The sequence below is a fragment of the Pan paniscus genome, chromosome 8, assembly GCF_029289425.2.
Source record: "Pan paniscus chromosome 8, NHGRI_mPanPan1-v2.0_pri, whole genome shotgun sequence".
Taxonomy (NCBI): Eukaryota; Metazoa; Chordata; class Mammalia; order Primates; family Hominidae; genus Pan; species Pan paniscus.
Window position 1 is genome coordinate 124,158,807 of NC_073257.2, and position 23,412 is coordinate 124,182,218.

At 43.2% G+C, this 23,412-nt stretch overlaps 1 protein-coding gene across 1 annotated transcript; it reads left to right on the top strand.

Annotated features, from left to right (window-relative positions):
* Nucleotides 1–1,014: 1,014 nt before the first annotated feature.
* TECTB (tectorin beta) lies at nucleotides 1,015–23,064 on the top strand. The gene is made up of 11 exons (XM_003825588.5): nucleotides 1,015–1,111; nucleotides 1,263–1,425; nucleotides 2,151–2,341; nucleotides 3,687–3,829; nucleotides 3,935–4,007; nucleotides 11,354–11,457; nucleotides 11,594–11,677; nucleotides 15,679–15,841; nucleotides 17,101–17,173; nucleotides 19,632–19,664; nucleotides 20,794–23,064. Exons 2-11 carry the CDS (start codon nucleotides 1,350–1,352, stop codon nucleotides 20,841–20,843), a joined length of 990 nt encoding a protein of 329 aa, XP_003825636.1. The 5' UTR covers nucleotides 1,015–1,111; nucleotides 1,263–1,349; the 3' UTR covers nucleotides 20,844–23,064.
* The last annotated feature ends 348 nt before the right edge of the window (nucleotides 23,065–23,412 follow it).

Consider the following 23,412-nt stretch of genomic DNA (forward strand, 5'->3'; position numbering starts at 1 on the left):
TTGTCAGTTGTCTTTTCATGTAATCTACTTATTTATGTACTACTTACAGTTTACAAGAGCCTTTACATCATTGCTCTCCTACTCTGTAAGTTCAGCCCAGAATCACAGCCACCATTTTACACAGAAGGAAACTGAGTTACAGAACTTTTTAATGGCTTGCCACATGGCTATTTCCTTCATTCTTTGATACCATCATTATAAAACATCCCATCAATTTAACAATAGGTTTTGAGGAAATAAGGAAACTGTACTGTATTACTTATGCATGTTGCTTATAAGATAACTCCCAATGTTTTGAAACATTAAATGATGTGCATTATCAATAATATATCTGGAACCTTCATGGGAGTACCATGTTATCTGTTGTTTTCAGTGGGATCTTGTCGGGTGACTAAGAATTGAATTATAAGAGAGACTTTCTAAGTTTCTTCTTCCAATGTCATTGCTCTGGGAGACTAATAAAGCTTTAGAAATCTCAAGGGTGTACAATTAAAAGTTGTTCTTCAGGATGAAGTTCAAGACACTAGAGTTTATTTATTGTTTTTTAATTAGAGGGAAAATCCTTTAAAATGTTTACGTTCACACACACACATATATTTATAGTTATCAGGTGCAACAATGTTAAACCTGAGTTTTCTTATCAAAGTTTAGTTTACCTACATACAAAAATAAGAAAGCAGGAAATAAAGCAAAGAAAGCAAGACAAAAGAATTAAAACTGTCACCTGGAATTGTACAGAAATAGTTTGCCTCCATTCAGAGTTATTTTCTGTACAAAGGGGGAAAAAATCAACTTTTCCTCCCAATCTTGGTTGAAGCAGTTAAAAAAAAGTTTTTCCAACTCTGTAAAGCAAAAGAAATTAGATTCAAGTAACTGAGCTTCCCATCGGATTACTGTGCTAGCCCCCCTTTTTATTCCCCACACAGTGGATAATGCATGCTCATTGTGACTTATCTGGAGCTGGTTTCTTTTACATCCTCGGGCTATATAAAGTCAAACTAGGACCGGGGCAGCAGATTTGGGGAGCATCCAGCAGGCAGCCTCTACAGTCTGGAGAGGATGAAACAGTCGGGAACATGAACAACTCCATGTGTCATTGACGCTTCCAACGGTATGAGCCCCACTTTTTGCCTCTCAGCGCTAACAGGAAACAATTAGAAACAACACAACATCGTTGATCTCCCTTGAAAATTTCCCCAAGACTGTATGTGCAGCTTTGTTCTTCCCTTGATTTTAACTTTTCATTCATGTTTCTGACTTAGAATGATCGAGGCTCAGGCCCTGGAAGGACCGTAAACATTTGGCCAGCTTGGTTTGGATACCTGGCAGAGACCAGGTTCTGAGAAGCAATGGTGACGAAGGCCTTTGTCTTGTTGGCCATCTTTGCAGAAGCCTCTGCAAAATCGTGCGCTCCAAATAAAGCAGGTATGTCCTCGCCAAGTCCATTTTCCTGGGACGAAAAGTTTACTGAAGTTTCCTTTTACAATGCTCAGCACTTCTGTGCTTAACTTGTTATAAAAATGTAATGATGTAGCCAAGCAGGAAAGTACTTAAGCACCCCCTCCAATACCAATCAGACTTTTCCCAAATGGAGCAAAGATGTATTGGATAAACTCACACTTTTTTTTTAATTAGAGAATGCTTGCTCTATTTCACTCTCTTACTTACACACTCTCTCCCCACATCCCATTATATATACATAAAACATCTCCACTTTTTTTTCCATTCAACTACTGAATTTCTATCTTGTGCCCTAAATCAGTATTTCACAATATTATGCATGAAATTGACATTTAAAATGTTTAAATTATGTGCTCATTGTTATGGAGATTTTAATATATATTTATGTATGTCTAATACATCCTACCTGTGGTTTCACAGATACATTCCTTAAAGTTCCAAATGGACTAATTTTAATTCCATGTTAAACGTGGTGCAGTCATTAAATAAATGCAGCAAAAACTGTAAGAGTGACTCTTCAATGACTGAAGTTTGGGGAAAACTTTTGTCACAGCTGGTGAAGAATAGCAGGGAAGGTGTTTTTAACCAACTGCTTTTGCATGCTCAGGTGTAGCTGGAATCTACTGTTCGTTACGTAGGTTAGTATGATTACCCTAACTGATTTTAAACTATATGTGTGCTCTTTCCAGATGTCATTCTTGTGTTTTGCTATCCCAAAACCATCATCACCAAAATCCCCGAGTGTCCCTATGGATGGGAAGTTCATCAGCTGGCCCTCGGAGGGCTGTGTTACAATGGGGTCCACGAAGGAGGTTACTACCAATTTGTGATCCCAGATTTATCACCTAAAAACAAGTCCTATTGTGGAACCCAGTCTGAGGTAAGACCAGGCCACACAGTGCAGAGTTGTTTAAGGTAAGGCAACTGGACCCAAGAATGAGATGTCTGCCATCTGTCCTTGAAAGGATTCAGAATTTACCCATTTCCTTTTAAAGGTCAGTCCTGATTCCCAAATATCCTGGAATGTTGGTGTTATTTAAAATATTCTCTTCTGCCTAGTTTAGATAACTCTTTTGGCTTGACTCTTATCCTCCTAATTTGTTGCCAAAGCCAGTGAAGCTACCTTCTAGTAGAACAAAGTACATTTCCCACCTTCAAGTTCTGAGCCTGTGCTCACAAGCCGCCATCCTTCCTGGATTGGATGGGTGGATGGATGAGCCATTCTCTGCCTGAGACTTCAAAGCGGTGACAAAGAGCATTTGGAAGAGCAGTTTAGGGAGTGACCAATGTATAATACAACTTCTAACTCGGTCTTGTGAAGTGCCCAGGATGGGATATCATAAGATAATTATTAGGAAACAGACACCCTCTTACCAAGTATCATATGACAGACGAGAAGTCTGAGACTTCCCAATAAAGTCACTCATTCAAGGCCACAGAGCCTGTAGGGATGGAATCAGGAAGGGAGGCTAGGTCTCCCAACCTCCCCACCAAGGTCTAGCATTCCTACTGCCCTACCTGCCAGAAGGTTGTGCATCTATCCATCTCAGAGCATGAGAGCAAAGAGCTTCCAGGGCCAGCTCCTCTTTCTAAAGGCCTCACAAGGATTCAGTGATTTAATGGGAAGAGTCATGAGCATGATTAACAAGACATCATGTCTTTGAGTATATCCTGGTGAACTAGAAATCAGCTGTGTGGTCTCAGGTCAGTCACTTTTCAAGTGGATGTTCAAGATCCCCTCCAGCTCTAATATTCTGTGATTTTAGAGCCCAACAAGTCAGGGGAAAGAGTCTCAGAAATCGTGCTTATAGTCAGAAGAAGGAAAGAGCAAAGAACCAGAAGGGAACACTCTAGAAATTGGAGATGGGTGAAGCATTCATTTAGAATACTTGGACAGGAGAAATGGATGAAGAGTTGACTTTGGGAAACAGAGATTCTTGAGCCAGTTCTTTTTGGTCAGAAGCCCAATGGATACATGGAGATTTTTAAGCATATGACATCAACCTAGATCATTTTTAAACACTCTTAGTTGAATAAACTAAGGAACCCCTTACAAAATTATCAGCTCACCCGCAGACAAGAAGAGTGGATGCCACCGTCAGTGGCAGACATTCCTGTCTCCCCACTGGACTTGTTTTTGAGCCATCTTCTTGCACTTTTCCCAGAACCCTCATTCCCATCGCGGGGAAACAGATTCATCCTGACTGTCTCCTTTCTTTGTCCAGTACAAGCCACCTATCTATCACTTCTACAGTCACATCGTTTCCAATGACACCACAGTGATTGTAAAAAACCAGCCTGTCAACTACTCCTTCTCCTGCACCTACCACTCCACCTACTTGGTGAACCAGGCTGCCTTTGACCAGAGGTAAGTTGCTGTGCGGCATGGAGGGCTGGCTGCCTCATGTGTGTACTGCAGGTCCTATCAATCAGCGTGTTTCAGTCCTTATGCAAAATTCTCTCCCCTTTTCAGAGTGGCCACTGTTCACGTGAAGAACGGGAGCATGGGCACATTTGAGAGCCAACTGTCTCTCAACTTCTACACTGTAAGTGGTCTCCAGGTTCCCATTACTTCCCTGTGGCCTTTCCTTTCTAGGAGATGGTGGGATGCTTCCTCGGGATTCAGTCTTCCCCAAGCTCTGTGCAGAGCCCCATTCTTAAATTCAAGTTGAAACATGAACTTTGGTTTAGCTTTAAACCTCTTTAAAAACTAAGTGTCACAGAAAGTCAGATTCATAGACTGGATAGAAGAGCTGAAAGGTATAAGATATAAGCTATAATACCAACCTTCTGGCCAGGCGTGGTAGTTCACACCTGTAATCCCAGCACTTTGGGAGACCGAGGCAGGCGGATCATCTGAGGTCAGGAGTTTGAGACCAGCCTAGCTAACATGGTGAAATCTCTTCTCCACTAAAAAAATACAAAAATTAGCCAGGTGTGGTGGCACGTGCCTGTAGTCCCAGCTACTTGGGAGGCTGCAGCAGAAGAATTGCTTGAATCTGGGAGGCGGAGGTTGCAGTGAGCCAAGATCACACCACTGCACTCCAGCCTGAGAAACAAGAGTGAAACTCCATCTCAAAAAACAAAAACAAAAACAAAAAAACCAATCTTCCGCAAAGATATAAGACCAACCTTCCCATTTTACAGATGAGAAAACTGAGGCAAGGTCAACAGACAATAAGACAGCCAATGTCTGACTCTTAGTCAAGATTAGTTTTCACTACAACCCCCTCCAGAGATTTATATTTAAGATCTAGCTCTTAAAATATTTGGGGCAAGGTATTGAGGTTCCTGACTGGGACAGGGCTAAAGAGAAGGATTGGGGTCGGCCTCCACTGCCTAATTCTTTGGTCTCTAAAGCCTTTCAAGTAGCATTTCCTCCTTGCTTAATTTGGGCAGGCTGCCCATGTTGACATAGAAGTTAAAGGCACACTTTGGTCTCTCTCAAAATAAAGTGCTCCAGAGAAACTAAATATGCAATGGCCATTTGCCCAGCTGCTCTCCTCTTTAGAAGGGGTGCTTTGTTTCTTCAAACCTGCAGCTTGCATTGAGGACCCATACACACAGAGACTGTCCCAGCAGGCTAAAGGAAGATGTGGGCAGAAATACAAACCTTTGCATAGAACATCAGAGCCAGAGGACCTGTTGGAAAGGCATCATGTCCAACCCATTCACTTCTCAAAGGAGAAACATCGTACTACCTGTAACTCCATTAACTTTGAACTCTTTAAACTTGCTTAACCTGCTGCCTGGAAGCTATCAGCCCTGCTGAACTCAGAAGGCGAGAGCTGTAAGGGATCCTAGAATAACCTAGTCTGTTGTACAGATGAGGACCAGAAGCCCAGAGGGAGGAAGGATTAGCCTGAGAGCCCACAGGTAGTTCAGAGCGGTGGCCAGTCTGGAACACAGATCTCCTAGATATGGTCACTTTACTTACTGCGAAGGGAATGAAACTCATTTCAAGGCCCTTTCAAGGCCTTGTGTCTAATTCTGTATTGAAAAATGTGATTCTTTTCATTAAAGAGGGCTCTCCACATTGTAAAAGTTTCAAGATCCCACAAAATCTAGATCTGCCCCTAGCCACACACCACTAGTCGTTAAGTACTGAGAAAAGGAATCCACGTAGCCCTTGACCTATAATCGGGGGCTAAATACAGCATGGGCCACCAGGGTGATGATAAGGTGGTGAAACCACTACAGTCACTGATGAAAGCTGTCCGGAGAGGAAAATTGGCTTCTGCGCACTGACAACAGTCTCAGGGGACTCCCTGATGACAGGCTGCTTTTGCTATTGGATCCCTGTCTGGAAGTGAATAATTGTTATTTTAACAGATAAAATTATAGATATGATCCCATGAAGGTTTTACAATAGTTGGCAACACGGAGACACCAGGATTGCCAAAAATCATTGCCCACCATCAGCTGTGTAGAGCTGAGCTTCAGGCATAAACAAAACATCAAGTATTAGAACTGGAATGAGCTTATTTTCTTAAAAAAAAAAAATAAGAGACATGTCCTCAGCATCCCCCAGGCCATCCTCTGGGCTGGACAGACAGATAACGGGACACCCCCTTCAACAAGTATAGAATTAAGGGTCAAGCGTCCCCTGAGGCCCACCAAGACCTTTCCAGGACAAATGGGCCTCAGCAAAGAAGGGACTCTGCCGTCCTGACACTTTCGTACTGATTAATATTCCCGCCATGGGCTCAGTTCCCTATGCCTGACCCATGTGGTTGGTATTTTTTTCTCCTCCCTTCTTCCGCTTTCAGAGCATTCTTATGTGTTTCTGAAGCAACAACTGCTCCCTGCATATATTTCCATCAAATTACCAGAAAGAGAGCTCTGCCCTAGATAACACAATGGAATCAATGCACTGCTAATTGCTTAGGATCCTGAGAGTTTCAAATGCTGGGCTCTAAAAGCACCAGTTCTACTCAGCAGGCTTCCTCTTTTCTTTTCTCTCCATCCCCCTCCCACTCACTCTTGACAATATCCCATGGTTGGTATTCCTAGTGAAAAGTTATTTTGACCCTCAATACAAAATAAAGGAAGGTAGTTGGCTTACGGAAATACCCTAGTGCTGTGGTTAAGAAAATGGGCCTTCTCAACAGACCACTAGTTTGAGGCCTTGTTCCATCATTTACTAGTTGTGTGACTTTGGGCAAGTTAGTTAACCTCTCTGGGCTTCTATCTCTGCATTTGTTAACAGGGATAATAATAGCACTTACCCCATAGGTTTGTTATAGAATTAAATGAAATAATCTTTAGGAAGCACTCAGCACAGTGCCTGGTACAAGTTAAGTACCCAAGAAAGTAGCCATTCTCATCATTGTAGACTTTGACTCTATTTAAAGTGGAAACTCTGAGGGCTTCTAGCATTGTTAACTTTATAAGGCTGAACATCAATGTCAGTGTTGGATTATATTGACTTTTATTCAATCAAAACAGTACTGATCATTCCTTTTAGACAGAGAGAAATGAAAAAGCTTAAGACGGAAAAAATGCAAGCAATAGAGGCCAAAATCATAGACTCCAAGAGTCAAAATAAGCCTCCGAGGTGGTGAACCTTGACTTTCCACCCAAAGCCCAAAACCCTTCTGCAATATTGCTGTGGGGTGGCCTCCCCGCCTCTTCCAAAGACAATGATATTTGGGCCTTCCCATTTTAGATCAGCTCTGATATCTGACACCCTGAACTCTCGTGCATGTGTCCCAGTTCTGTCTTCTGAAATAATATCATATAATTATCTGGCTGACAGTCCTTCAAATATGTCCACCTTCTCCAAGCTAAACATCTTGTCTCTGTTGGTGGTTCATTCACCATCCTAGTCACTCTTCTCTGAATATGATCCAGTTGCTCAGTATCCCTATTAAAAAATGAAGCCCAAAGTTGAAGTGTTATATTCTAGACTTTATCAGACCTGTGCAGGCCATCACGGGTCAGAGGTGACCTTCTAGGTTCTGGAAGACTCTAGGAATGTGTCCTAGGAAAATAACTTTAGGGCAGTTTTTTTCACCACTATTTCACATGGAGCAACTCCGAGATGTTTCCACATGAACTATTGTTAAGCCAGGTGTACTCATCCTTAACTTGAGACACCGGCTAGTTGTGACTCAACCGTTCAGTAAAGTAGTCCCCTCTTACCCACAGTTTTGCTTTCCATGGTTTCAGTTACCGTTGGTAAACTGTGGTCCAAAAATATTAAATGGAAAATTCTAGAAATAAACAATTCTTAAGTTTTAAATTGCACACCTGTTCTGAGTAGCATGATGAAATCTTGCACCGCTCACTCTGTACTTCCTGGGATATAAATCATCCCCTTGTACAGAATATCCACACTGTAGACACTACCTATCTGTCAGTCACTCAGTAGCCATCCATGTTATCAGATCAAAATAAAAGTAATATATATAGGGTTTGGTACTATCTGCAGTTGCAGGCATCTACTGGGGGTCTTGAAACATATCTCCTGTGGATAAAGGAAGGTTACTGGATCTGGAATAGGTTTCTAATTTTCACATTATAGAGAAAGTAGGGGAAAAATTATTCCAAGCCTTCCCTGAGCTGTTGGGTGAGAATACAGAGAACTCAATCATTAGTGTTCTATTTCAGAAATTGAATTAACGGTGTCAGCTCTGTTCTTCACTTTGTAACAGAATCAGGCAGGTTCTTCCATGAGGAGAGGTATTATTCCAATATTCTAACATTCTGCTGGCTGGTCCCTAGCAGAAAGAGTTGGGAGCGATACCTCTGACAGGTTTGGGGACTACATCGGGGTCCCCAGGTAAGTTCCTATACTTGAAAATGGCCTCTCAAAATATGACAAATCTCAGAACATAACAAGGAACATTAAAAACCACTGTAAATCTGCCACCTCAACCTGCATATTAAGCTAGTAGACCCCTTATGATTAAGAACATTATTATCCAATTATTGCAGCCATTTAAATGGTGCAGGGGCTGACAAATGGGAGGAAGCAACTGACTTCTAGTTGACTGAATCAGGGAGCCCTTGCTGGACTTGCCATCAGTAAAATAATGTCAGAGGCACTAGGAAACAAAAGAGATTCTGAGTCCTCTCAACAAAGTCCCTGTGTGTTTGACATGTGAGGGGTAAAGTCCACTTTATTTTGTCTTTATTTGTTATTTTTATTTTAAGTTCTGGGGTACATGTGCAGGATGTGCAAGTTTGTTACATTGGTAAACATATGCCATGGTGGTTTGCTACACCTAGCAACCCATCACCCAGGTATTGAGCCCAGCATGCATTAGCTATTTTTCCAAATGCTCTCCCTCTCCCACCCCACCCACCAACAGGCCCCAGTGTGTGTTGTTCCCCTCCCTGTGTCCATATGTTCTCATTGTTCAGCTCCCACTTATAAGTGAGACCATGCACTGTTCCTCTGTTAGTGTGCTGAGGATAATGGCTTCCAACTCCATCCATCTTTGCAAACGACCAGAAAGACCATTTGACCCAGCAATCCCATTACTGGGTATATACCCAAAAGAATGTATATCATTCTATTACAAAGATACATGCAACCCAAAGGAATATAAATCATTCTATTACAAAGACACATGCATGCATATGTTCATTGCAACACTATTCACAATAGTGAAGCCATGGAATCTACCCAAATGCCCATCAGTGACAGACTGGATAAAGAAAATGTGGTACATATACACCATGGAATACTATAAAGTCCATTTTAACTAGACATCCTTGCTGAAATCCGTTCCTCCTGCCACTGTCTACCTATTGCAGTTCTGCAAATCTCCAGGTCTATGAAACTCAGTCTTTCAAACAGTAACCTGGTCTAAGTTTTATTCTCCTATTACATAAAGTCACAAAGGTTATGTCCATTTTGCATAGGAAGAAGCTGAGGCCTGAAAGGCTGACTTGCCTATAGTGTGTCCCAAGTTAGCGGTGGAAGCTCGGGTTAGCCCAGGATCCTTGCCCTTCCATGGTAATGCTTTTGTCTCTGAAATCTAATCCACAGGCTGGGTGCAGTGGCTCACGCCTGTAATCCCAGCACTTTGGGAGGCCGAGGCGGGCAGATCACGAGGTCAGGAGATCGAGACCATCCTGGCTAACACGGTGAAACCCTGTCTCTACTAAAAATACAAAAAATTAGCCGGGCGTGGTGGCAGGCACCTGTAGTCCCAGCTACTCGGGATGCTGAGGCAGAAGAATGGCGTGAACCCAGGAGGCAGAGTTCACAGTGAGCCGAGATCGCGCCACTGCACTCCAGCCTGGGTGACAGAGCGAGACTCCATCTCAAAAAAAAAAAAAAAAAAGAAAGAAAGAAAGAAAGAAAGCTAATCCACAGAGCAGTTCAAGATTGTTACTAGGGTTGAATGAACTCAAGACTCAGAGAATGGAGAAATCAGCCTCCTTTGAGTAAGTCAAACAGAAACACTGCTGTTATTCCTAACAGCTCACCCAGCATGTCCTGATGAGAATGGCAGGGAAATATCCCACATGCCAGGCCAGTGATCAGAACCTGCTGTTGCTGTGCTCACATCGTGGTGTTGACTCCTTGTTGCCCCACTGCACTCAGAGAGTAAGACCCAGTGTTTAGTTTTTGAGGTTTTTTGTTTTTTGTTTTTGACAGAGTCTCACTCTGTCACCCAGGCTGCAGTGCAATGGTGTAATCTTGGCTCATGGCAACCTCCACCTCCCAGGTTCAAGAGATCTTCCTGCCTCAGCCTCCAGAGTAGCTGGGATTACAGGGACTACAGATGCCTGCCACCACACCCAGCTAATTTTTGTATTTTTAATAGGGACAGGGTTTCGTCATGTTGGCCAGGCTAGTCTCAAACTTGTGGCCCCAAGTGATCTGCCTGCCTCGGCCTCCCAAAGTGCTGAGACTACAAGTGTGAGCCACAGCGCCCAGCCAGCCCCAGTCTTCTTGATCAGCCCCCACAACTTATCTAACCTCACCCCCGCCCCGCTCCCCACTCTCCACCCTCCTGCCTCACTTACTTGCTCCAGCCACACTGGCCTCCTTGCTGTGCTGCCAGCCACAGTCCTGCCCCAGGGCCTCTGTCCTGACTCAAGCATTCTTCCCTGGATAGCTACATGGCCCCCCTCCTCACTTCCTCCAAATCTTGCTCAAATGTCACATCCTCAGTGAGGCCTCCCCAACCACTGTATTTAAAACTGCAACCTGCCCTTCCTCACACTCCTGATCTTCCTTATCCCGCTCTGCATGTTTTATAGCTTTTCTAGATAATGTCCTATGGTCTATAGTTACATATTATATCATTTACTTACTTACTGTTTGTCTCCCCTGCTAGAATATGCCAGATCATTGAAGGCAGATATCTTTGTTTTGTTCGCTAACAAAATCCTGACAGAGTCCATCGTCAGTGCCCAACACATAGTAGTTGATCAATACATTGTGGTAGTGGTTGTTATTGTTGTTGATGATTGTACTGGGAATCTGGGAATCTGATCCTACACTTCCCAACCCACGCTGAAATCTGCTCAGGCAAAAAGTAGCAACGAGTGAGGGCAGAGGCGGGTGTTGTATGTGCTCAGTCCCTGTGTCCTTGGGCGATTCAGTATAACACAGTGCCTTAATATCCCTGAATTTCACTTGTTTTCCATTAGTGAAATCTCATTGGCATAAATGAGACATACAGTGTGTGTCTCACTATAATGAGCAAATCTAGAATACGTGATTATATGATGTCCTCATCCCTTCTAAGATGGCATAGTGTCTTAAGACTTAGAATTTCTCTGGTCTTGGAGGATCACTCTATGGTCTCACCTGCTTATGTCTTTAGGTTGATTCTCATCCCCACCCCATCCCAATTCATCTGCTCCTGGTAGACCTAGCTGCTCAATCTGAGAGTTCATAATGCCCAATGTCAATTTCCTTCCAAAGAATGCCAAGTTCTCCATCAAGAAAGAAGCTCCCTTTGTCCTGGAGGCATCCGAAATCGGTTCAGATCTGTTTGCAGGAGTGGAAGCCAAAGGGTTAAGCATTAGGTAAGTACATTTCCTCCAAGTTTATATGTTTAAATGCAAAGAAAAAAAAGACTAGCTGACATACTTTTTAATCATCAGATGTTTGTAGGCATAAGATTCTGTGTTTCAAAGTGATGCCATTTTGTTTTATTTCCAGGTTTAAAGTGGTCTTGAACAGCTGTTGGGCCACCCCCTCGGCTGACTTCATGTATCCCTTGCAGTGGCAGCTGATCAACAAGGGGTAGGTACACTATCTAGAGACAGGGCTGAACAGTGGAACCAGGCATTTATCGGGCTACTTTGCTCTGGCTTGGGAAAGCTTGGGAGGAAGAGGTGAAGCCTGCTGGAGTTACAGCAGTGACACCATCTATGGTTCCAGGCAAAGAACAAATACTAAGAAACAGGACATAGTGCATTCTAGGGGCCAGATACTGTTCTGAGAGCTTTACCTTATATTAACTCCTTTAAGCCGTACAACAAGAAAGTTAGTTTTACTATCATCCCCATTTTACAGATGTGGATACTGAGGCACAAGAGAGGGTAAGGTCTCATATTAAATGTGTGTGTGCGCATGCGTGTGTGTGCATGTGTGTATGTGTGCAAGAGGAAGTGTGCAGGCTGAATTCAAATCCAATTAGTCCGACAACAGAACCACAGTGATGATGACTAAATTAAATAATCCATATAAAAAGCTTAGCAGATGGTACCTGCTAGATAGTCCAACCATTTTAAATAAGATCATTGTTTTTATTACTAATTAAGTAGATAACCGGGAGCTTTTACAATTTGGAGTAAAGCACTAAAGTAGTACTAGAAGTGCGCCCTAGAAAGGCAATGCTGGAAGTCATACACAGGATGGTTTAGAAACATGCATGGAAAGGAGAAAGACCAGATTAGAGGCCCTGGCAGCTATTGTGCAAGGGTGATAAGACATGAACTGCTATTGTAGCCAAGTGAATGGAACAAGGTAATAAAAAGTAGGGAGATGCTTCTACAGGAATGAGAAAATGTAGGAACTAATCAGATAGGAGGTGGAGGAAAGGACAGCGCAAGAAATCTGGGGAGTAATGGAAAAAGATGGCTTTGTGTTCTTAAATCTGTGGACTACAAAGCTGAGGAAGAGTGTTTGGATTTGGCTGTTGGAGAAGGAGGTTTCTGGATAAGGAAATATGGATTCTCGCTGAGTTCACTAACAGACATGTTAAGCTTCAAATGATGATTGTCCAGAAGTACTTAGAATTGTACTATTGGAAATTAGAGGAGAGACAGGGCTAGACAAGAGATGTGGACATCATACACATAATTAGCAGTAAACAAAGAAGAGATCATTCTCTAAACAAAGCACATAACAGACCAATGTGCCTGTGTTATTCTCAGAACCCATCAGGCCAAGGAAAAATTAATGTCAAGGATAAACATAATTGGATAACAAAAGTGAAGCTATTTTGGACCTCTATTTTTATTTAGCAAACACTTATACAGCTCTTACAATATACCAAACATTGTTCTAGATAGGTGTTTTACAAATATTAATTTATCTAAATGTCATTAAACCCTCTCTAAAGTAGACAGTATAATAATCATTATTTTATAGAGGAGAAAACTGAGGCACAGGTCCAGAAATGTGCCCAAGATATGGAGCTAGTAAGGAGAAGGCCTGGGATTCAGACTCAATCAGTGTTACCTCCTGAGTGGCCTGGACAGGACAGGCTGGCCGAGGCACACCTGTGCAGCCCAGCAAAGCCTCCTGTAGAGATGGCAGCTTAATTTGGGTGTTTACCTCACATCTGCCATTGAATGATTCAATTCATTTAGCCTCTGTTAGCAATGGTGCAATCAAATGACTCCAGGAATTCTGAAATAACGTATTGACCTGCAGGGACCAGAAATTGCTATCAGGCACTGGGAACCTCTCTCAGGCAATGGTCACACTAGGCAAAGGCTTCTGCTACCCCTGGAATCATCTCTCTGCAGGGAGTTCTAGTGCCGTTGTTCCCATCTGGCAGATGTGCAACATGGCTGAAAAAGGGATGCCTGTGGCTTTGGGTGGTCTGCACAACTGTCCTCAAGCTCTAGTGTACACACAAACTGTGTAGGGTGCCTATTACGTATGCAGGTGCACTGTAAACCTACCAGATCAGAAGGACTGTGGGGAAACCCACGGAATCTGCATTTCAACACAGCCAGATGTAAGACATCCCGACCCATTTCTACATTCTTCCTAGTTGACATGGCACCTCAAAGTTGGAGATACATGCACAAAGTTCAGTGCCAAAGGGGAGAATGGAAAAGTCCACTCCCACAATCTCCAGATAATTTTTGCTCACACTGGGCCCCTTTGGGGAAAAAAAAACCCAGTTTACAAAAGTTCCTGGAGAGATGGCAGGAGATATATCATAAGGAATTTCCCTGTACACATGGATGCCCCAAAAGCAGCATACTTATCTCAAAGAGCAATCTGACATGGGAAAGGAGGCTCATGCAGAGAGGGCATAAAAGCCTCCTGTGGGTTTCCACCATCTATCTAGAGGCAGCTGCCACTGAAGTGTGGGTGCTGCAGCTGGTGCCAAGAAGCAGCAGTGCCAAGGCATCTAGATCTGCCTATTTTTTGCCTCCTCCCCACCCCCTGACAAAGCTCTGCTTACATTATTTTCCACTGGCTGACCATGCCTGGGGCACTCTGGCTGCAAAGAGCTATTTTAAGAACTCCCATCTTGAGTTCATACGACGATCTCGTGTTTATTGACAAAATGATCCTACAGAAGTCTTGTTTCACAACTTGGAAAATGCCACAGTTTCATCACTGTTCAGAGCCCACCACACACAGACCCGGCTCTGACCCCTGGTTCAGATACAAAGGTACAGCATTCCCTCACTTCACTCCCTCACTCTCACACTTGACTTCCTTAGTGCCTTCCTTTAGCTTGGCCCCCCGTTGTCTGTTTCTGAGGGAAAAGGGGTGGGGTAGAGAACATCATGAAGGTTCCCTGGGGTAACTGGACCACTCTCTGGCGTGTGTGCCGAGTTTACAATACAAGAAGAAAGATGCTTCAGAGTTGCATTAATTTGAGGCCTGCTATGGTGCTATTCAGTGGTCTGACGCTTTCGAAACATAGACCTTTTCCTGCAGAGCGACAGACCCTGGTACCCCTTGTTACCTGCAGATAACAAACCCCCACAATAGTGTGGGCTTCTCTGTACAGTCCCAAGAATGGTTGTGTCTGTTTCCAACACCTAGTTAAAGGAATGGCACTTAGGTCATCAGTCTTTGTTAAATGAAAAAGTATGTTTGCTGAAACTAGGGTTTCTCAATGTTGGCACCTTGACATTTGGGGTGGGACCGTTCTCCACTGTGGGGGCTGTGCTGTGTACTGTAGGATGTTCAGCAGCAGCCCTGGTGTCCGCCCACTCACTAGATGCCAGCAGCAATTCCCCCAGTCTGGACAATCACAGTGCCAAATGTCCCCTGGGGCACAAAGTGGACCAAGTGAGAACCACTAGCTTAAATAAATGCCCATCTGTGTCATTTTTTAAACTGAATTATTACCTTTGAGACGTTGGAATATTATACAAATATTGTATTCTCATTATAGAGAATTTGGAAAAATACATAAAAATACAAAGAAGAGAACCAAAAATGCCCATAATTTTATCCCTTTGTATCAGCCTGTGTTAACATTTAGACGGTATCCTTCAGTCATTATTTCTGTGCTTATATTAAAAATGTGATCACATTTTTACAAAAGTAACTATGTATACATAATTTAAATAATATACCATAAATACAAATTTTCAATGCAAAACCTCACAGTTCACACACAGAAATGTGTTGGGTGTGACTTGAGCTTAGGCAGCTGTGGCAGCAGGGGCAATGCTGCTCCTGGTGCCATTGTCCTTACTTTGTATGTCCCTCAAGGGCTGGACATATTCCAGTCCTCAGAGGGCCTTATCTCCTAGAGATTTTCTTTCTTTGGGACACAGGTGTAACTTACTAAAAGTGTGGCTCTTATAAGTCCCTTCCCATCATACCTTGTCTATAGAATGAGGACAGTAATACCCATCTCCTAGCTCATCAACTTGACCTCACAGTTGTGAGGATCAAGTGAGGTGCTGCTAATCAAAATGCCTGGGAAGGTTAGAGGCCATATAACCACCTCAGGAGCCTTGTGTGTAAATCGCTCAGCAGCTCTTGCTGGAGTTCAAGGAGGTGACAGTTCACTCTTCTTTCCCCATCTGCCTCAGCTGCCCCACGGATGAAACCGTCCTCGTGCATGAGAATGGGAGAGATCACAGGGCAACCTTCCAATTCAATGCTTTCCGGTTCCAGAACATCCCCAAACTCTCCAAGGTGTGGTTACACTGTGAGACATTCATCTGCGACAGTGAGAAACTCTCCTGCCCAGTGGTGAGCTGCCTCTCTCCAGAAGGACAATGTTACCTAAAGGGTGCCAGTATTGGAGGAGCTGGAGTTTGAGTGGGGAAATCATAACCAGGCCAGGGCAGCTGTGTGCTGAGGACATCTGGAGGAAATGGCACTGAGTATAAGGGCAGATGCTCGTGAGGGCAGATGCTCGGGGCCCTATCTGCCCTGCCTCCAACAACCCACATGGTCTGGCATGTGTCGCCTAACCTGCTGGGACCTGCTTTCTCATCCTTAAGCAAAGTGTGTTAAGTAATGATGGCCCTTCCCTCATCAGAGGGCAGTGTAGGTAAATGAAAGTGATAACAGACTTGGAAATACTTTGAAGAAGTGAAAAGGGCAAGGGAAATTCAAGGTCTAGGTGGCAGGGACAGGCCGTGGAAATAACTCAAAAGGTGGGTGTTTTTAGTCTTGACTGAACAGCCTGAGGGTTCACCTCTGTGACTTCAGAGAGATGCTGCAGAAATTCCCGACACTGGATCATGGCTGATTTGACCACGTGAGAGGAAGGCCTGGTAGGCTGTGCTTTAACAAGCCAGCAGTCATTCCGGTGCTCACTCAAGCCTGAGAACCACCACTTAGACACTTAGACATGCCAAATCTCAAACTGTTCTCCTTTCTGGTCTCTTTCAACTGGAGACCTCGGTGTTTCCAAAGAGGCTGCTATCCACATAGCCTATAGTAACCAACAAAAATAAGGTCATAATCTCTATTGCTATTGTTTCATTTGGCCAGAAAATGGTTCTTTATGAGCATAAACAGCAAAAGGGAAAGAAACCAGAGAGTGCAGAGCCAGGGAGAGGAGGGGAGAGACACTGTACAGTTGATCAAAGGATAAGTATCAATGCCATATTTTTAAAAAGAAAGAAAAGAAAATGAACCAGAATACAATTGCAAGTGTCCACTTCTCTAATTATTGTGGTGAGAGTGGTAAGTAGAAGCCTTATCAAAGGAAACGGGATCAATCCCTTCCACACTCAATGACCTCTTCCAGAAGGATTCCCTCTGGCTTGAAGAGTTAACAAAGTAAAGCTTTCTCTTTGTATTCAAGTTGGAGAAGGGATGAACAGTGTGTCTTCTGGGTTATTTTTTAAAAAGGTAACTCATCTCTGTTGACTGGGGAATTGTGACTCCACCCCATTTGTGACCTTTTTAAAATATCTTTTCTTTCTCTTTTCTCCCCTTTGCTCACGCATCATCCCACCTTCCCCGCTTCTCTCCTCTCTGCCTCTCTGGGTCTTCAGACCTGCGATAAACGGAAGCGCCTCCTGCGAGACCAGACCGGGGGAGTCCTGGTCGTGGAGCTCTCCCTGCGGAGTAAGCGTCTCTGTTTTCCAAATGGTTGAGTTCACGCTGGGCTGCGTCCACAGGCACAGCCGGTTTGAGCATTTTTACTGAATTGCCAAACCAGTCGTGCCTGTGGGCACAACCTTCACCTGCTCCTGGAGTCTTCTAGCCAGGGGTGGGGAACAGCTCAAGCCAAACGAAGGAGTTGAGGTTTGTTATCTACTCTGAAAGTTCTAACTGCACCCTAAATTCAAATACCCGCAAGGAATCAGGAAGTGCTGAGCTTCCAAACAGAGCATGCAGTGAACAATAATAATAGAAAATGAGATGTCATGGGGCCGGGCTCGGTGGCTCACGCCTGTAATCCCAGCACTTTGGGAGGCCGAGGTGGGCAGATCACTTGAGGTCAGGAGTTTGAGACCAGCCTGACCAACATGGTGAAACCCCACCTCTACTAAAAATACAAAATTACCCGGGCTTGGTGGGGCACGCCTGTAATCCCAACTACTCGGGAGGCTAAGGCAGGAGAATCACTTGAATCTGGGAGGCAGAGGTTGCAGTGAGCTGAGATCGCGCCATTGTACTCTAGCCTGGGCAACAAGAGCGAAACTCCGTCTCAAAAAAAAAGAAAAGAAAGAAAGAAAAAGAAGAAAGAGAGAGAGAGAGAGAGACAGACAGACAGACAGACAGAAAGAAAGAAAGAGAAAGAAAAAAGAAAAGAAAAGAAAGAAAGGAGGAAGGAAGGAAGGAAGGAAAAATGAGATGTCATGAGAATGTCATGTGCAAGTCCAAAAACCTTTACTGAGTATCCAGCACTGTCTGGCCTGGCAGGGCACTAGGATTTCAGAAATAAATGTGACCCAAGCAGGCCCTGTCCTCAAGGGATTTACTGTCTAGCAAGGAGAGAGATGTTAGACACTAAGGGAAAGAGAAATTACTGTTAAGGGGGGTGACAGTGGGCTGGTGCCATGGTTGCACAGTTGATCATCACTAATGTGAAAACCCAAAATCCGAATGCTCCCAAATCTGAAACTTTTTGAGCACCCACATGATGCTCAAAGGTCATGCTCACAGGAAATGCTCATTGTAGCATTTTAGATTTCAGATTCCAGGTTTTCCAGTTAGGGATGCTCAACTAGTATAATGCAAAGATTCCAAAATCCAAAAAAAAATCTGAAATCTGAAACACTTCTGGTCCCAAGCATTTTGGATAAGGGATATTCATCCTGAATGGAGCAAAGGGATTCAACCTAGTACAGGGCTTGCAGAAGAGCTCTGCTGACAATCTCCAAGTGAGACCTGAAGGATAGTGTGACATGAAGGGTGGGCAAAACCTGTGGGAAGGCGGGAAGCTGTAGCGGCTCTATCTTACAGGACAGTCACCAAGCTATGGCCAAGGGCCAAGGCCCAGGTGCCACCTGGTTTTGTAGCCTGCGAATTAAGAACAGTTTTCACGTTTTTATGTGGTTCAAAAAAAGAATCAAAACAACAATATTTCGTGACATGTAGAAATTACGTGAAATTCAGGGCCAGGCATGGTGGCTCATGCCTCTAATCCCAGCACTTTGGGAGGCCAAGGCGGGCAGATCACCTGAGGTCAGGAGTTCGAGACCAGCCTGGCCCTGTCCCTACTAGAATACAAAAATTATCCGGGAGTGGTGGTGCACACTTGTAGTCCCAGTACTTGGGAGGCTGAGGCCAGAGAATCACTTGAACCTGGGAGGCAGAGGTTGCAGTGAGCAGAGATCACGCTACTACACTCTAGCCCGGGCAACAAGAGTGAAACTCTGTCTCAAAAAAAAAAAAAAAAATTATATGAAATTCAAATTTCAGTGCCTTTAAAGAAAGTTTTATTAGAACACAGCAACACTCATTCATGTAGATATTGTCTACAGCTGTGCACTGCAACTACAGGTGGATTCGTGGTAGCAGAGATGGGATGGCCTGCAAAGCTGACAAAATGTACTATTTACTTTTTTCTTTTCAGAAAGCTTACCAACCCCTGCTTTGGAGAGAAAGCGTTGTGAGATGAAACTTTGTAAACCCCCAGTATAAACTGTCTGAAAGGCAATGGAGCACCTGATGGTTTAATCAGGGGAGGATTGTGGTCAGGTTTTGTGTTTTATTTATTTATTTATATTTATTTTTTTGAGACCATGTCGCCCAGGTTGGAGTGCAATGATGTGATCTCAGCTTCAAGCAATTCTCCTGACTCAGCCTCCTGAGTAGCTGGGATTACAGGCACGTGCCACCACATCCGGTTCATTTTTGTATTTTTGGTAAAGACAGGGTTTCATCATGTTGCCCAAGCTGGTTTCGAGCTCCCAACCTCAAGTGACCCGCCCACCTCGGCCTCCCAAAGTGCTGGGATTACAAGTGTGAGCTGCAGCCCCCAGCCAGGTTTTGTGTTGTAGAAACATCACTCTGAGACTTCTCCTTTCCATGATCTTTTCTTAAACTTTCTGCATTCTCTCTTTACTCACTACAGGCAGGGGATTTTCCAGTCTCTATAGCTTCTCAGGTAAGGAAAAGAGACACTTCTGGGATTTCGTGGGGCTATGCTGTTAAAAGGCAGAGAGTGTTTTAAGAGAAGCTTAACTTTGGCCCCAGCAAAACTTTTAAGGATTGAAAATTATACTTTAAAGCACACCTGAGTGGCGCAGAGGGGGTGAGATCAAGAGGTCTCCCTCTGACCAGCCCCTGAACTCTGAAGAGAGGGAGGAACCGAAGGTAAATTGGATGAAGCAGAACTGGACCTCACTTCCCCAAGTCTTAGTAAAGCCATCCCCAGATGGCTTCCCTTGGATTCCAACATTTACAGAACAAGATTTTCAGTGATCTGTTCATTCAACAAATATTTGAATTCTTGTTATGGCTCTGTCTTTCATTAACTGAGTGACCTTGGGCAATGACCTCGCCCCTCCTCCATACCCTAGTTTCCTCTGTGAAATTGGGCTAATAATTGCCCCTATCTACATGGCTGTGGTATAGATATTTAATTACAGCTAAGGGCACTGAACGATGCCCAGCAAACAGCAAACACCCAGTCAGGGTCAGCCATGATTATGATGACTGTACTGGGAACTGGTCTTGTGGCTACTGCCATGAACAAGACAGACAAGGCCCCTTCCCTTGCCAATATGTGTAGAGTATTTGGGGTTCAATGGGGGACGTGATTTAGAGAGCAGCCAGGGAAGCCCCTTAGAGGAAGAAACATTTCAGCTAAGACCCAAGATCTCACCTGAATGATAAGAAGGAAGCAACTACATGAGGAGATGGGGTAAGACAGTTCACTTATTAATAATCTCACAGACAGATTTTGCTCTCATCATTACAGGAGAATCATGTAAATCAACTTTTAAAATTCCAATCCTAGATTCTCATCGTTTTTAAGTTCTACAGTGAAAGCCCTAGAGTACCATCCACCATCACTGATTTCTATTTGTCAGAGGTCCACAACCTAGGTTTATCTGTCAGGTTCTTTGTACTGATAAATGTGAGCTACAGAATCCCCAAGGGATGAACAAAATCGACTTTGTCTAAAATGTGTGGAATTTTATGAAGACCCCTGAGTTAACTCTTTTGTTGAGTTGGCTTTACCCTTGTAGAACTGTCTCTGAGTGCCATCTCCCTCCCCTTCTGGTCCACAGATGTTCTCCACCACCTCATCATGATGTTGGGGATTTGTGCCGTGTTATAGGAGTTAGCCAGGCAGCTGCCGCTCCTCCACCCACAATAGTCCTCAGCGAATGACAAACACGTTTATTGTGCTGCCAAAAAGAACAAACAGAAGACCACATTGTTGGGGGGCAGAGAATAGCACTTTGCCAAATATGCACTCCAATAATTTCTGTGAATTTGGTGATGCCTTTTTCTTTCTAAGAAAAACTCAGGCTACTTCCCGTGGCCCTTAGATCTCACAGTCCTTCTACAGCTGGGGGAGGAGCCTCCTTTGTCCATACTCAAGTCAGGGCTGCAGTAAATTCCTTTGAAAGCTATTTTAACTTTAAAAGGTTGGCAGACCCAACCAAGTACTGCTGAGCATTTTGAAGAGAATGTAGGGTGCAACTACAAAGTCAACACTAAATGCAGAACGCACATTAATAGCTGACTTTGCCAAAAAGGGGCTTTGTCATTGAGGCAGTGTCATTCTACTTAAGGACCAGAGCTGAGCCCCCACGCAGGGAGTTCCAATCTTTCAACTGATGACATGGGAGATGATGTGGGATTCAGAATGGAATACAATAGTTTTGCTCAAACCTAATGATATAAAGGAAATGGATTCTTGAAAGCCCCTAGTACTGACCTAATTTGTTTTTATTATACCATTTGTTAAATATATAAACATGATATAGGTAGAAACTCCTTGTTTTTATAGCAGATGTATACTTCTAAAGTCAAAAGAAAATTACAAATTAAATAGGAATATTTACAAAAAGAATAATCACAAGAAGAATACAACTCACATTAATTTAACCTAATAACATGGCATTGCCCCAGTGAAACTGCTGCTGGAAACATGACTATAAAGTGACTCCAATGACACAAGTGCTGTGAGTTTGGTGACCCAATCCTACAGATAAATGCCTTGTGACACTCAATGCTATTTTTTCTCTATTTGCTCTACTAAGAAGTTTTCATTTATAAGAAATGGTCTGATCTCATTTAGCTTTTACTTAAACATCGAAGCTTACATCTGTTTTTGTCTCATTCACTTACAATCATTAGAATGAAGCTAACACAAAATCAGAAACACAAATGCAAATGCAGCCAATGAAAGCATGCAGTAGCACATCTTGGTAACTGGCCACCCCAGTGATCCAGAATATGCCCATATAAATGATTTACATTGTCAACAAAATACAAACTGAATGAACCAATTCTGGTAGAGAATTGGCTGGATTGTGATAGGAAAAGGCAGAGTTCAAGTCCTTAGTTATGTAAAGACTTAATTAGTAGGTTTATAATTTGAAAACAACACATGGGTTTGTCTCTCTGTATTTTAAGGTATTTGAGAAGTTTTGCAATTTGCAGTTTGATGATTCTTTTACAACTTGTGTCAGTGAACTCAGAGATTAAACTAGTTATGAAATCTCCGGATACATGAAGTGTATGTTTGTTTAGTAATAGGCTAAAGTAAAATGACTCAATTTGGTCTAGACTTGGTCTCTAAGCTGGAGTTCCAACGAGTTTAGGATCTCTTCTTTCTGTAAATTCAGAGTTTTTATAGTCAGGAAAAACAGAAGACATATTTTATTGGTTCTAGTAGAAAACTCTTAAATAGCATACTCATAGCCATGTTCAAATCCTTTGCTGTCAGAATAAACCAATGTTGTATTAGTTTTGCTGTATTTCATCATTGTGTTTTATGATCTTGTATCTCTACCCGGTGCTATGGAATAAATAAAATGCCTTAAAATAAATAACCTATGACTACAGTTTACAGTGTTAATATATCATGTTGACAGCTAATTCCCCAATTCTCCCAGGGGTTTCTACAACTAGAGCTTCTTAGACTCGCATATATGCCACAGAATTTTTTTTTTTTCTTTCTGAGATGGAGTCTAGCTCTGTCACCCAGGCTGGAGTGCAGTGGCGTGATCTCAGCTCACTGCAAGCTCTGCCTCCTGGGTTCACACCATTCTCCTGTCTCAGCCTCCCAAGTAGCTGGGACTACAGGTGCCCACCACCACACCCAGCTAATTTTTTGTATTTTTAGTAGAGATGGGGTTTTACCATGTTAGCCAGGATGGTCTCGATCTCCTGATCTCGTGATCTGCCTGCCTCAGCCTCCCAAAGTGCTGGGATTACAGGCATGACCCACTGCACCCGGCTTGCCACAGACTTCTAATTATTCTATCCTACCTTTACATTTAAAAAACTCCCAGTATTGGGTTTCTGATGCAAGGAGGTAAAGCCAATCTGTATGATTAACATTTTGGGGAAAAGGTCTTTTGGGTCATCCCTGCCTATAGAGCCCGAATGTCTCTCACCAGTGACTGGATGTGTTTTGACTTGACATTAACTAACAACCTCATGATGTTTGATTACCCTTCTTGTCTCATAACTTCTTCTTTGAGAAAATAAGACAAGGTACTCTCAAAACAATCTCTTGTAAATTCTCAGTAGTTCTAAACACAATTAGAAACATTAAGAAAAAGAAGAAAACTAATTCTCCCCCATGTATCCTTAGCTGACATAGAACAAATACTGAATATAGATTTAGAAAAGTGTTCTTATCAAAATTCTTAGTTGTGATCCATAAAGAC

Bases quoted from the DNA above. Each gene is read 5' to 3' on its own strand.
- TECTB (XM_003825588.5), top strand. From the start codon at position 1,350: ATGGTGACGAAGGCCTTTGTCTTGTTGGCCATCTTTGCAGAAGCCTCT. The intron at 2,342-3,686 runs GTAAGACCAGGC...TTCTTTGTCCAG, and splicing joins ATTGTGGAACCCAGTCTGAG to TACAAGCCACCTATCTATCA. The intron at 11,678-15,678 runs GTAGGTACACTA...CATCTGCCTCAG, and splicing joins TGGCAGCTGATCAACAAGGG to CTGCCCCACGGATGAAACCG.